This window comes from Balaenoptera musculus, chromosome 1 (assembly GCF_009873245.2).
Source record: "Balaenoptera musculus isolate JJ_BM4_2016_0621 chromosome 1, mBalMus1.pri.v3, whole genome shotgun sequence".
NCBI lineage: Eukaryota > Metazoa > Chordata > Mammalia > Artiodactyla > Balaenopteridae > Balaenoptera > Balaenoptera musculus.
Genome location: NC_045785.1, coordinates 28,493,216 through 28,509,064, shown reverse-complemented (window position 1 = coordinate 28,509,064; position 15,849 = coordinate 28,493,216). Strand labels below are relative to the sequence as shown.

The 15,849-nt window shown below is 40.6% G+C and overlaps 1 protein-coding gene across 10 annotated transcripts in view; it reads left to right on the top strand.

Annotated features, from left to right (window-relative positions):
* Window positions 1-15,849, top strand: part of KIAA0319L (KIAA0319 like) — a 120,445-nt gene that overhangs the window by 48,859 nt on the left and 55,737 nt on the right. For all 10 annotated transcript variants that reach the window (XR_005019183.1, XR_005019182.1, XM_036845573.1 and 7 more), the window contains exon 3: window positions 4,914-5,428. Coding sequence is in view for 8 of the 10 variants with exons in the window: in XM_036845573.1 (XP_036701468.1) it covers window positions 4,914-5,428 (515 nt within the window). In the remaining 2 variants the exon portion in view is untranslated. The remainder of the gene's footprint in view (window positions 1-4,913; window positions 5,429-15,849) is intronic.

The window sequence follows — 15,849 nt, the reverse complement described above, 5'->3', positions numbered from 1 at the left end:
TTCGATATAATTTACTCTTTTTTTTTCTGTCTTTTATGATGAAAGCATAAGATCATTGTTTTTTTTCCTGTTAAAGTTTGGCCTTTATTTTTCCAGATCTTTTTGAATGCATATATCTACAAACAAAAAAGCTTCATTTTAGAGAATATAAATAAGACCATAATATATAAATTTTCTGCAACTTGCTTTTTTAACTTAACAAGGTATCATGGGGATATTTCTTTAGCTGCATATAGAACTCTACCTAATTCTTTTCACTTGCTGTATAGTATTCTGCAGTAACTATTTCTATATTGATAGACATTTAGGTTCTTCAAATATTTTACAGTACAAACTATACTATAATGAAATCCTCACAAGTGGGAAGTTCTCCAGGATAGAGGTACACAGAATATTTTTGTTAGATGTATAATTTATTGAATGTCTTCTCTTTGATGCTCAGAAGGAATAAACTATTTCTATGTGATTTACCACAATAACTACATTTCATGGCTCTTTCTTTGCTATGAATTATCTTATGTTGTTTAAGGGCTGAACTTTGGGGAAAAGTCTTCCCATATTAATTTTGTTTATAAAACTTTTCTCTGGTATGGTTTCTCTGATGTCCAGTAAGAACTGAGCTCTTCATATGGGCTTTCGCACAGTCATTATATCAGTAGGGTTTATTTCCACTATGAGTCTTCTGATGTCCAGCAAAGGATGTATACCTGAAAGATTTTCCACATTTACTACAGTTATAGGGTTTCTCTCCTGTATGCATCTTTGATGATTAATAAGAGTTGAGCTCTTCCTAAAGGCTTTTCCGCATTCATCATACCAGTATGGTTTCTCATCAGTATGGATTTTCTTATGTTCCAACACAGTTGCGTTATCCCTGAAAGCTTTCCCACATTCATTACATGTAAAAGGCCTTTTTCCACTATATATTCTCTCATGATGAGTAAGGGCTACCTTCTGAGCAAAGACTTTCTCACAGTCTTTACATTTGTAAGGGTTTCTGACTGGTCTGAATTCTCTGATGACCTAAAAGGATAGAGTTCTTTCTGAAAGCTTTTCCACATGCATTGCATTTATAGGGTTTTTCTCTAGAATGAATTCTCTAATGATTAATAATTGTTGAATGCTTATTGAAGAATTTCCCACATTCAGTACATCTATAAGGTTGTTTTCTTATGTGAATTTTATGATGATTAAAAGAAATGAGCTGTTCATAATGGCTATCAAACATTGTTTATGTTTATGAGATTTCTTACCAGTATGATATCTCTGGTGTCTAATAAAGGAGGAATTATATTTGAAGACTTTCCTACATTATAGTACGACTTCTCTGTGGAGCTTCTGTCCTCCCACTTCAGGCCTATATCAATTATGACACTTTTTGTTTGCCCTTTCAGAGCAGACGGTTCAGAAGTATTTTGCTTTAGGGCTGACATCTTTGTTTCAAACCAGTACGCCTGGACTGCACAGGTACCTGGTGGAACTTCTCACACTTCCATTCAGGGCTCTGCCCCTTGCTCCAGTTGGGCTATTAATTTTGGTTTGAAAGAGAGAAAAACCCCATAACAACAGATTCCTATAGTTTGCCAACATTATATCTCTGTACATGTCCATTGAATGGCACACAGGTGTCTTCATTCAATCTGGGTAGAGGCCATAGCCTCATCCCCAAATGTCAAGGATCCCTAGATCTAGGCTCTTGGTAGTCTTCGAGCCATCTGTCTTCTGAAGTATTCTTCCATGCAAGGGCAGAGAACGCTGCTTAGGCCAATAGTTCTGGATGCTAGAAGTCCAAAATCAAGGTGTTGGCAGGGTTGGTTCCTTCTGAGACTCTGAGTAGAATCCTTCTTTGACTCTTCCTAGCTTCTGGTGGTCACTGTCAATCCTTGACTTTCCTTAACATGCAGCTGTATCATTTCAGTCTCCACTCCTGTCATCACATGGCATTCTCCCTATATGTCTTTCTAGATCATTGATTTTAGACTTTTCTTCTTTTCTAAAATAAGCATTTAAAGCGATAAATGTCCCTCTAAACGTTGCTTTACCTGCATCCCACTAATTTTAATATGTTCTGTTTTCAGTTTCATTTAGTTCAAAATACTTTCTAAACTTTCATGCAGTTTTAACCTACACTTGGTGTAAATTAGTATTATACCAAGGGAACCACTATCCAGCTGTCTGGAGGTCTTTCTCTATGTAGCTTCCTCCTTTCCGGTAGTTTCTAGCTATCATAGTCACCCTGAACTCTGTTTCCTCAACTCAGCAAGACCACTCTACTCTGCTTGGGTTCTTCCTGTTCCACAGTCTGCAGCATGCCTATCCTGTAAACGGAAAGCCAAGGTGGTCCTAGGGCTCACCCTTGTTTATTTCCTTTCTCTCTGGGATCACAGCCCCAGACCACATGTTGTTCAGTGTCCAAAAACAATTGTTTCATATATTTTGTCTAGTTTTCTAGTTTCTCATGGTAGGAAAGCAAGTCCTATGGCAATTTCTCATTCAAGGGCAGAAGTGGAGGTTACAGTACATTAAAAAAAATTAAATAAAATAGTGGCTTATAGAAAACTGCAAGTTATTTTCATCTTTGTGGACCTTTTCACTATATTAAATATGAGAGACTTTTTCTGAGATGAATGATGGAAAGTTGATATAAAGGTAACTGACAGTAGTTACTGATGTAACAATTTACTGATTTCAACAAACTCTGTACACTCAGCTGTTACCAAGATTCATACCATTGGTTATTGTTTAGGAAGGTGGATGAGGAAATGAGGAGCATTTCCATAGCTTTTGGTAACTTCATTTTTTTCATAGTTTCTATTTATTCATCTTTTCTTAAGTAAGTTCTATTTTTTTCTGGCCTCTAAATTGTCTTGTCTGATGTTAGGTTGGTGCCCATGTTTCTCTCTTTTTGTTTAAAGAGCAATGGCAGGGACTTCCCTGGTGGCACAGTGGTTAAGAATCCGCCTGCCAATGCAGGGGACACGAGTTTGATCCCTGGTCTGGGAAGATCCCACATGCCACGGAGCAGCTGAGCCTGTGCGCCACAACTACTGAGCCTGTGCTCTAGAGCCTGCGAGCACAGCTACTGAGCCCACATGCCACGACTACTGAAGCCCACGTGCCTAGAGCCCGTGCTCCACAACAAGAGGAGCCACCGCAATGAGAAGCACGCACACTGCAACAAAGAGTAGCCCCCGCTCACCGCGACTAGAGAAAGCCTGCGTGCAGCAACGAAGACCCAACGCAGCCAAAAATAAATAAATAATAAATAAATAAATTTAAAAAAAGAAAGAAAGAACAATGGCAGATTGGCTTCCATAGTGCTTGACTCCACAATCCAGAAGGCTGCCTATTTTTCTCTTATCTCTCAGTTGACTAGTGTCCACATTTAGTAATTGTTTCCTGGGAGTCACGATGGCTTTGGCAGATTATCCAGTTGTTGCTTTAGTCAGTCATAGCCCTTTTTCAGTTATGTATACATGCAGACATGACTATCCATCTGTTCAGTGGTTTGATTCTACTACATATTTTCTATATGTAATTCTACAATAAAATTTTATGTTATAACCCCAGGGCGAGGGCTAGGGTGAAGAAAGAGGTACCTAGGGTATGAAATTTCAGGAAACACTCTCAAGATGGGGGTAAGCTGGGACTTCCCTGGTGGTCCAGTGGCTAAGACTCTGCACTCCCAATGCAGGGGGCCCGGGTTCGATCCCTGGTCAGGGAACTAGATCCCACATGCAGCAACTAAGAGTTCGCATGCCGCAACTAAGACCCGATGCAACTAAATAAATAAATAAATAAATATTTTTTAAAAAAAGGTGGGGGTAGGCCAGCCCTGCACTTACATGATTCTAAGAGTGAGTACTCTTAAGAGTGTGCCCGAGGCATCTCCCTTGCCTCATCCTGGTCTGGCCTTGTATAACCCTGACCATAGTTGGTTACAGACACCTATATAACTGAGACCTTAAAATGAACTCTGTATAAAAACTTTAATTCAGAGCATGCTTTGACTTTATTTCGTCTAAGAAAACACAAATGAGGTGATATTTCAGGAAAATCAATACCATGCCTGAAAACATTCAATGGCTCAAAAGTTTATCTGTAAGCGACGTTAGCCGGAATTTTGGACCATGTTATCTAGGTTAACCACAGTAGGTCACTGTTGTACTTCTATTCCTTTATTTCTTTTTCTTTTTTTTTTAATTAATTTTTATTGGAGTATGGTTGCTTTACAATGTTGTGTTAGCCTCCAATATTTCTTATTATGACACGGCTTATCATTAAGAAGTTCATTCTAGCAGAATACCTCTCATGATTAAAATTTTTGGTAAGCTTGACTGACTACTGCTCTGGTTGATGCTGTGATATGCAAAACCACCTGACTTTGGCAAACCATTGATTAGAGAATGGATGAACCTGAATCCTGCAATAGGTCAAGAGTACTCAATTTGTGTTGCTACCAGTTCAGTGGGCAGAGTACTCCATCTTCTTCAGCTGGCTGCTCTTCTGGTCCCATAATCTTCATACTGTCCCTGAGAAATGCCTTGGAGGTGAATGTGAGGTCAAGTGGTGGGACTCTGCCCCCATCCTTCAGTACACTTACATCAGAAGAGCTCTTTTGTTTTGTTTTTTCTGTTTCATGAACTGGAGTTCTGTTTAAAAGGTCTACATGCAAGGGACTCATTGAGGAGGGGAGCCAGTGATGAATGTGGAGCAGTACTTCTACAAGCTAAAATATCCTGAGCCAAAAAACTCTCTCTTTTGTGTCTTTTATTCCACTTACTAGACAGCTTTCCCACCCTCTTAAAAACCAGTCTTCAAAATAGCCTCAAATGTTGGTATTCAGGACTCTTTACAGAGCTGTAGTCTCTGTTTTTATTTCATTTTTAAATGTTTTCATTCTTTGTTTTTAGATGCCAAGGAGAGCAGGTGCCAGCAGGCGAAGACACAATTTGGAGTTGGCCTGAGATCTGGGGGAGAAAATCACCTCCGGCTTCTTGAAGGAACCCCCTCTCTCCAGACATGTTGGGCTGCCTGCTGCCAGGACTCTGCCTGTCATGCCTTTTGGTGGTTAGAAGGGATGTGCATTCAGGCAGACTGCAGCAGGCCCCAGAGCTGCCAGACTTTTAGGACAGACTCTTCCAATTCTATGCTGGTGTTTTTAAAAAAATTCCAAATTGCAGATGACTTGGACTTTCTACCTGAAGATGATGTACCACATATTCTGGGGTTAGATTGGAGCAGGGTATCTTGGAGGAGGCAGAGCCCACCCAGAACTACACTCAGACCTACTTTATCTTCCAGTGACCAACAGAGCTTCATCAGGAAGCTTCGGAAGAGAGAGAGTCCCAGTGAAGAAGTAGCTACAGTGACACAGCCTTCTAAAATGAATGAACGAGGTGATCTGAATACCACTAGCTCTGCAGAGGTAAGCATATTATGAATAAGGAGCAAAGAAACTGTTAATCTGCTTTTACATTTGGCATACACGAGCTATGAAGCTGGTGCTTGTGGGCAGTGCTCATAGGCTGAGGAGTGTATGTATAAAGCTGCTTGGTGTCATCTTGGTAGGTGGTGCTGCCCAGATGTTCAAGGTAATTTGACCTTAGAGATGTTCTTTCCGTGCAAGTCTGACCATTGTTTTGGTAAAAGCAGAAAGCTGCTCATTATCTAGTCTAAGCTGGTTCTTGGCTACAGGTAAGTGCAGTTGTGTGGGTGTTAGTCTCCACCAACAATTCTGCAGTGTTTTCTGCCAGATTGCAAAACACTTGATTGATGTGGTTGCAGTCAAGTTCTCCTCCTCCTCCCCCATCTCCCTCCTGTAAACACATTCCTTATGAGGTAGTTTCTATTCCACTCTGAAGTAACCATGCCTGGTATTGCAGATTAAGACCTGACCTGCCGGGCTGGGGAACTGGATGTGGCCATTAGCCAAGAGGTCTCGGGTGAATTCTTACCAAGCTTTGTATGCCAAGGGAGATACCACCGGTAGAGTTTATTCTGCTTATTATGTTTCTTCATTGTTCATCTTCCTGGGCGAATGATTAAAAGGAATGACTCACTCTGTGCTCATTCTCCCTTGATTGCTGTGACTTATTTTTGTATTTTTTCGTCCTAGTTGTCTCTATCAAGTAGAAGCCATAGTAGGGAGGCTACTACATGCTAGGCACTGTGTGTGCTAATCATTATATTATGTCATTTTGTTTAATTTTCATAGCAGTATTTCCAAGTGTGTATTATTAGCCTCGTTTTACTAGTGAGGGAACTGAGGCCCAAAGAGGTTAAACAATTTGATCATACAGCTAATGAATAACAAAGTTAGAATTGGAACCCAGATTTAATATTAAGAAAAAATCTTTCAGTGCAATATTAGAGATACAGTGTTAGTTTCAACATGCCCATAAACATTTATGGACATTTATTATAAATGTCAGGTACTTTTCTAAGCACTAGAGATATAAAGGTAAACAAGACCTGATCTGTGCCCTCAGGGAGTTTACAGTCTAGTGGAGACTCAGGCATGAAGATGGGTATTTATGGTAGTATATAATTATTGCATTAGTTGATTTAAGAACAGTAGGAACACAAAAGAAGAAGTGATCCTCCTGAGCAGGCAGGTGATGTGTATGTACAGGGAAGACTTCACTGAGATGCTTAACTTATTTCTTGAAGCATGTGTAGGATTTCACTAGGGGTTTAAAGGTAATAAAAAACATTCTGGAGGGAGATCCAGTGTATGCAAAGGCTTGGTTACACATTTACTATCTGCAAGGTCCTGTACTAAAAGCAAGGCACTAGGAATATTATAGCAAATAAGATCATGATTCCTGTGCTAATGGAGCTTACACTCTGACAAGGAAAATAGACATGACATTTATGATAATTAAATAATTATAAGCTTGATGCACATTATGAGAGGGTAAGTGGAGTGCTATAAGAGCATCTAATGGAGACCTAATCGAGACTGAGGGGTAAAGTTAGGCCACCCTAAGTAAGGAAAGCTTAAGCTGAGACTTAAAGTAGAAGTAGGAGTTCGGAAAAGAAACAGGCAAAGAGTAATTCAGGCAGAAGGAATAACAATTTCAAAGTTTGTTAGGTGCCCTAGAACACTGGAAGATCAGGAAGTTGGGAGAGACTGGTCTTGCTTGGCAGACAGAGCAGGAGAGCTAGTGGAGAAAGAACAGGCTTCAGAGGTGTGCAGAACCTTGAGACCTTCTTAAAGTATTAGTTTATCTTAAGCAGGGAATGAAATGATCAGATATGTTACTGTGTGGTGAGTAGACTGGAGAAGTGCAAGAATGTACATGGAGCAATCAAGTAGGAGGCTCTTCAGGCAAGGGAACCATCTCACTAAAGAAGGCAGTTGAAGATATGGGAAAGGGGATAAATGATAAATACTCCCTCAGAGCTGAGGTTCTCAAACTTTAACAAGTGTCAGAATCACTTGGAGGCCTCGTTAAAAACAGATTGCTGGGCCCGAGCTCCAAAGTTTCTGATTCAGTAGGTTTAGAGTGGGGCCTGAGAATTTGCATTTGTAACAAGTTCCTAGAGTGCTGATGCTGCTAGTCTGGGAACCACACTTTGAGAACCATGCCTTATAAGGCAGGTGGGTTAGAATCCAGAGCACAGGGCTTCCCTGGTGGCACAGTGGTTGAGAATCCGCCTGCCAATGCAGGGGACACGGGTTCGAGCCCTGGTCCAGGAAGATCCCACGTGCCGCGGAGCAGCTAAGCCCGAGTGCCACAATTACTGAGCCTGTGCTCTAGATCCCGTGAGCCACAACTACTGAAGCCGGCGTGCCTAGAGCCTGTGCTCCGCAACAAGAGAAACCACCACACGGAGAAGCCACCGCACCACAACGAAGAGTAGTTCCCTCTCACCACAACTAGAGAAAAAGCCCACGCGCAACAGGAATAAAGACGCAGACATAGAGAATGAACTTGAGGACATGGGGAGGGGGAAGGGTAAGGTGAGATGAAGTGAGAGAGTGGCATGGACATATATACGCTACCAAATGTAAAATAGATAGTGGGAAGCAGCCACATAGCACAGGGAGATCAGCGCGGTGCTTTGTGTCCACCTAGAGGGGTGGGATAGGGAGGGTGGGAGGGAGACACAAGAGGGAGGAGATATGGGGATACATGTATATGTATAGCTGATTCACTTTGTTATAAAGCAGAAACTAACACAACATTATAAAGCAATTATACTCCAATAAAGATGTTAAAAAAAAAAACCCAAATGGAAGGACCTTCTACAAAACTAGTAGTCTTAAAATATGTCAAGATCATGAAAAAGAAAGACAGAACTGTCATAGACTGGAGGGAACAAAGGAGATACAACTAAATGCAGTGTTGGATGCTGGGTGGGTCATGGACAAGAAAAAAGACAGTGGAAAACAGGCAATATTCAAATAAGGTGATTAGTTAACAGTACTATATGAACGTTAATTTTCTGGCTTCAATATATATGTAAGATGTTAACCTTAGGAGAAACAAGGTGAAGAGTATTTAGGAACTCTGTACTATGTTTGCAACTTTGCAAAATAAAAAGTTTTAAAAAAGGCAGTCCCTGACACACGCACACACACAAAAAGCCTGCGTGCAGCAATGAAGACCCAATGCAGCCAAAAATAAATAAATAAATTTATTTTAAAAAAAAAGAATCCAGAGCACAGAGCACAAGATTAGCCTTAAGCAGGAGGAGAGACATCTCCTTCATTGTGATAGGAAGGAAGAAATGGGTGGATATAGATGCGGCTAAGGTGGACTTTTAGGTTTGATAGGAGGAAATTGTGGTAGTTCTAATCTCATTCTTGTTTTTTCTGAAGTGGGATAGATCATTTATTGAAAGTAGAAGCAGAGGTAGGTGGAGTGGGGTTAGGTGGGTAGTAGGCAGGAAAATGAGCGGTCTGGAGAGAGTGGTAAAGGCCTGAAATGGCCATTGTGAGGGGCAGGAGATGGTAAACTAGGTAAGGAAATAGAAAGATTGCTGGGTGGCATTGAAGGTGGAGACCATGAATTTATAATTATAGTTGTATGATTCTCCTCAGTAGCTCTCAGCAAACCTGTCAAGAAAAGGCTGATAGTTTGATTCATCCAAGATTAGAACTTTGCCAATTTTGTATAGAAGGAAATTGGGGCGTTGAGACTGAGGTTGTTGTCAAGAGAGTAGATGAAAGAGAGATATAAGAAGAAAGGAAAAGAGACAAAAATAGGAGGGGCTGAAAGACATTCAGTAGAGGAGTTTGGCATTCAGAGGTTTCGATGATGGGAAGCAAATATAGGGGGACAGGTAAATGTGCTGGAAAGACAGAAGGTAGTCGTCAGAGAGTGAGATATTTGAATTTAATATTCTGGATGTGGAGAAGATATGGTGATTAGAGGATCTAGGGTGAAGCTATGGAAGAGAGTTGCTGGGGTAGAGCAGAGAAGAAATTTATTGGTGACAGGAGCTCATAGAACATGTTGAATGAGTTATCCATGTAGACATTGAGATAGACTTTAATAAGGATGATGATAATGATGACAGCAGTAGTAGCGAATGTTTACTGAGTACTTACTACTATTAGTAAGTACTATGTACTTAGTACTATGTCAGGTACTATTCCGAACCCTTTACATGAATCAACCCTTTTAATCTGTGCAACAAATCCTGTGAATTACTATTACCATCTTTATTTTATAAATGAGGAAACTCAGGAAAAGAAAGGTTAAGGAACATGGCAACATAGCTATATGTGGTAGTACCAAGACTTGAACCCAGCAGTCTGATTCTATCCGGAGTCTGTCTTCTTAATCTGCTTACTCTTGAGGCAAGACTTGCAGTGAAGAGGAATTTTGAGATCCAGATGTCAAAGCCATCAGTAAAGTAGAAGGAGTAATGAGTAAGTTGAGAGATGACAGCTATGATGAGAGTTGAAGTATTGTGCAGCAAGATAGCAAAGGAGAAGAGGTTTTTACAAAGAAGAAGAGTAATGATTTGCAAAGGCATTGAGAAGGGGAGCAAATAAAATAGCAACCTACCTTTAATCCTAAAATGTGGGAGAATAAGTAGCCATCATATTGCAGAGATAGATGGGAAACAGTATCCTCAGGGGAGGGCAGGCTTACACTTAAGAATAGGAGGTCAGGGACTTCCCCGGTGGTCCAGTGGTTAAGACTCCAAGCTTCCAATGCATGGGGCTTGGGTTCGATCCCTGCTCGGGGAACTAAGATCCCACGTGCCATGTGGTACGGCCAAAAAAAAAAAAGTAGGAGGTCAGGGATCACTTTATGGGCATGTGACCTGTGCAGTCCCCACACTTAGAAAGGCCTTGTTCTTGATTTAATGCTCTACTCTCATTAGCTTGAAATTCTTAATTTTTGAACATGGAAGCCCACATTTTCATTTTGCACCAGATCCTGAAAATTTATGTAGCCTCTCCTGCAGGAGGTATAGGGAACAAAACATGAAATGATTGAGCGTACAAGGTGACTTTCTGATCATTTGAATTGAATATTTGGAAGAAAAGGAGGTTGGGTTTTAAAGGAGAGGAAGTATAGATCATTGTAGGGATAACAGTGTGGTGTGGTAAATGGTTCACAACTGGGTTTTCCCCCAGAAAACAAAGTCAAGCCCTGAGTTGTAGACTTTGCCAGTTTTCATGGTGTAAATACTACCACCGTGACCAATTTCAAGCTACCAACATGAAGTCACTGAGCACAGAGTTGGCAGAGATGAACACAGTCGGCATATGACCTGGCTCTAGCACACCACAGGATAATTATGATCAATAAAATTGGACCAGTAAAATTAGAACTATTGTAGATTTAGGCCTGACGGTCTTCTGGAAGATGATAAAAACTCAAACTTAGGCCTTAGGAAATTCAGGTATATGCTGGAGGGAGGATCCTGAAGTTGTGTTGGCTGGGGAGTTCTTTTTCTTGTTGTTCACCAGTCATAGGCAGTGGCAATAAATTGCTGCTAGTGAACAGGATCTCAGGCTTTATGATCTAACATGGAGAGTGGGTGGACATGGGGGGAGGAATATTGAACTTGAACTTTGAAGCCCTAGGAGTGGGAGTGGTCTTTGTGCAGTGTCGCACATAGGCATTTGGCATCACATGTTGGGAGCTGCAAGCATTGCTGAAAAATGGGGCAAAGTGAAGTCTTCAGATCCAGACAAGTTACATTTGACCTTATATGCCATGCTTAGGAGCTTGATTCTCATGCTGAAGGCCATGGATAGCTCTGGAAGGGTGGTAGGAACTCCTTGTACATTCAGAATAGTTAATTGCTAGGCATTTCTTTTAGGAGAGGACTTGGAGTTCAAACTTCTGCTCAATACATTAGGGAGAGTAAAAGAAATGTATGCACTGCAGATCTCCTTCTAATTAGGGATGACTGACTAGCAGCAATAGTTTGTACTAAAATTTTAGTTTGTACTGTTTTCACTAAGGTAAATCAAGCAAGTCTGCATCCAAAGGAGGAAGAAATTGTATGATGAATTACTCTTGTCTTGCCTGAAATACCTGCAGAGTTGCAAACGCATGGGGTTGTCAGTAGCATTTTTCATTCTTTTGAAAACATATATATTGCATTCAAGAGTAGGTATTGTGGACCTTCAGCAATTCCAGAAGTGGAAAGGAATGTCATCAATTTATTCCCCTTTCTCAGCTTAGAGAAGGAGAAGCTTGTACTGCTTGGTTTAAGTACTTCATCCTTTCTGTATCATGAACCTCTGAATTGTTGGCAGGAGGAGCATGAAGGCTTGTTAATTGGGTACTGGCACATTTACAGTATGAGGAGTTGAGCCACTGGCAATTAATTGCTGCCAATCCTGCTTTGTGAAAGGAGGAGTGTTCTCTTTGAGCCCAGGGAATGAAGGTCCAATTAGGTATCCCCACACGTAAGGTTTGACTTTAGAAAGACTGAGGTGCTCCCTTCTCTACTGGCACCATTTCCCTGTTTCTAGTCAATATTACAGCATTTCAACCCCTGCAAGCCGGTGGCTTTCTGTAGAACAGATGACTGAGAATGATAAGTGGGCCAAGCTCTTGGACACCTCTCTGCTGCCTTTTATCCCCAAGGAAAACTCTTGTGCTGACTTTACAGAAGGTTGGAACTTACTTACCTCTTACCCCAAGGTAGAGGCGTGGGGTGTGGGCAGCAACAGAGAAGAGCCTTGCATAACCAAGGACAGAAACCCAAGCAGTTCTCTTTCCCTTCATCTATATTTTTGTTTTGTTTTGGTTTGTTTTTTAAGGTTTTTTGCTTGGTTGCTTTCTTTTGGTTTTTGTTTTTTTTTTTTTTTTTTTTTTTTATAAATTTATTTATTTATTTATTTTAGCTGTGTTGGGTCTTCATTTCTGTGTGAGGGCTTTCTCCAGTTGTGGCAAGTGGGGGCCACTCTTCATCACGGTGCGCGGGCCTCTCACTATCACGGCCTCTCTTGTTGCGGAGCACAGGCTCCAGACGCGCAGGCTCAGTAGCTGTGGCTCACGGGCCCAGTTGCTCCGCGGCATGTGGGATCTTCCCAGACCAGGGCTCGAACCCGTGTCCCCTGCATTGGCAGGCAGATTCTCAACCACTGCGCCACCAGGGAACCCTGGTTTTTGTTTTAAAATCTTCCCTGTAATCCTTTAGGCTTGTGAAATTTTTGCCAAGGGTTCATTTATTCTTCTGGCTATTATTACTTCCTGACAAATTTGGAATCTCTCAGGACCTAGTTTTCTCCAGATTCTCATTCTCAGTTATCTGAGCAGTAGACACCAAAGATTTTTCAGCCCCAGACCCCCTTCCAGCCCTCTGGCCTGGACAAGTTTTGTGGGTTTCTCACCCGTCACTGACCTAGGCCCTTCCTGTACTGTGTGCATATATTCACTAAGTGCTCCCTCAACACCCCCCAACCCCCGCCTTTCTAATCTTACATGAGTGGCTTGTTGCATCAAGAGAAAAACTGGGCAGCCTGTTTCCTTGTTGTGTGTGGGTATGCAAAAATCCCTGCTATTGTACTTTTCCTTTTTCAAAAGTATTAGTGCCTGAACCATAATACTTTTTCCTTATTTTTTTCTCACTATACCTGCACACTTTCTCCTCTAATCTTCTACATCTTCTGGTTCTTTTATCTGATTATATGAGTTTTTTTTTTTAATTAAAGTACAGTTGATTTATCATGTTAGTTTCAGGTGTACAGCAAAGTGAGTTGGTTATGTATAAATGTATATATCTATACATATATATATATAAATATATGTATCTACATTCTTTTTAAAATTCTTTTCCATTATAGTTTATTATAAGATGTTGTATATATGTCAATCCCAATCTCCCAGTTTATCCCCCTCCCCATCCCCTGGTAACCATAAGTTTGTTTTCTATATCCGTGACTCTACTTCTGTATTGTAAATAAGTTCATTTGTACCCTTTTTTTTAGATTCCATTCCACATATAAGTGACATCATATGATACTTGTCTTTCTGTGTCTGACTTATTTCACTCAGTATGACAATCTCTAGGTCCATCCATGTTTGCTGCAAATGGCATTATTTTGTTCTTTTTTTATGGCTGAGTAATATTCCATTGTATATATGTACCACATCTTCTTTATCCATTCATCTATCGATGGACATTTAGGTTGCTTCCATGTTCTGGCTATTGTAAATAGTGCTGCAGTGAACACTGGGGTGCATGTATCTTCTTGAATTATGGTTTTCTCCAGATATCTGCCCAGGAGTGGGATTGCTGGATCATATGGTAGTTCTATTTTTAGTTTTTTAAGGAACCTCCATACTGCTCTCTGTAGTGGCTGCACCAATTTACATCCCCCCCCCCAACAGTGTAGGAGGGTTCCCTTTTCTTCACACCCTCTCCAGCATTTATTAGAGTTTTGATGATGGCCATTCTGACTGGTGTGAGGTGATACCTCATTGTAGTTTTGATTTGCATTTCTCTAATAATTAGCTATGTGGAGCATCTTTTCATGTGCCTGTTGGCCATCTGTTTGTCTTCTTTGGAGAAGTGTCTGTTTAGGTCTTCTGCCCATTTTTTGATTGGGTTGTTTGGTTTTTTTTGATATTGAGCTGTATGAGCTGTTTGTATATTTTGGAGATTAATCCCTTGTTGTTTGCTTCGTTTGCAACTATTTTCTCCCATTCTGTGGGTTGTCTTTTCGCTTTGTTTATGGTTTCCTTTGCTATGCAAAAGCCTTTAAGTTTCATTAGGTCCCATTTGTTTATTTTTATTTTTATTTTCATTACTCTAGGAGGTGGATCAAAAAAGATCTTGCTGCAATTTATGTCAGAGAGTGTTCTTCCTATGTTTTCCTCTAAGAGTTTTATAGTATCTGGTCTTCACATGATGTGATTTTAAATGGGATTTTTTAAACTTCTCTTTGTGATAATTTCATTGTTAGTGTAAAGAAATGCAACAGATTTCTGTATATTAATCTTGTATCCTGCTACCTTGCTGAATTCATTTATCAGTTCTAATAGTTTTTGTGTGGAGTCTTCAGGGTTTTCTATATAGAGTATTATGTCACCTGCATATAATAACAATTTTACCTCTTCCCTACCAATTTGGATACATGTTATTTCTTTTTCTTGTCTGATTGCTGTGGCTAGGACTTCCAATATATTTGAATAGAGTGATGAGAGTGGGCATCCTTGTCTTGTTCCAGAATTTAGTGGGAAGGCTTTCAGCTTTTTACTGTTTAGTATTATGTTGGCTGTGGGTTTGTCATAAGTGGCTTTTATTATGTTGAGATATGTTCCCTTTATATCCACTTTGGTAGGAGTTTTTATCATGAATGGATGTTGAATTTTTTTTTTTTTAAATTATTATTATTTATTTATTATTTATTTTTGGCTGTGTTGGGTCTTCTTTTCTGTGCAAGGGCTTTGTCTAGTTGTGGCAAGCGGGGGCCACTCTTCATCACGGTGCGCGGGCCTCTCACTATCGCGGCCTCTCTTGTTGCGGAGCACAGGCTCCAGACGCGCAGGCTCAGTAGTTGTGGCTCACAGGCCTAGTTGCTCCGCGGCATGTGGGATCTTCCCAGACCAGGGCTCGAACCCGTGTCCCCTGCATTGGCAAGCGGATTCTCAACCCCTGCTCCACCAGGGAAGCCCTAATTTTTTTTTTTTTTTTAAATTATTATTATTTATTTATTATTTATTTTTGTACATTTTGTAAGCAGTGTCTTTTGAGGAGCAGATATTAATTTTGATGATGTCCAGTGTATCAATTTTTTTTTATGGATCATACTTTTGATATTGTATCTAAGAAAGAGGTCTCCTAAGTTTTCTAAAGGTTTTATGGTTTTAGGTTTTAAATTTAGGTCTAGAATTTTTTTTGTGCATGGAGAGAGCTGTGGATGGGAGGGTTTTGTTTTGTTTTTTGGCATATGAGTATCAAATTGTGCTAGCACCGTATTTTTTTTTTTTTTCAAAAATTCATCAATTTTGATGTCTTTTTTTATTTTTTTATTTTTTATTTTTATTTATTTATTTATTTATGGCTGTGCTGGGTCTTCGTTTCTGTGCAGGGGCTTTCTCCAGTTGCGGCAAGTGGGGGCCACTCTTCATCACGATGCGCGGGCCTCCCACCATCACGGCTTCTCCTGCTGCGGAGCACAGGCTCCAGACGCGCAGGCTCAGTAATTGTGGCTCACGGGCCCCAGCCGCTCCGCGGCATGTGGGATCCTCCCAGACCAGGGCTCGAACCCGTATCCCCTGCATTGGCAGGCAGACTCTCAACCACTGCGCCACGAGGGAAGCCCTAGTACTGTATTTTTACCATCCATTTTCAAGCAAGTGAATTGCTTGTCACTTTTATTGAAAATCAGTTAACCATATGTTTATGAATCTATTT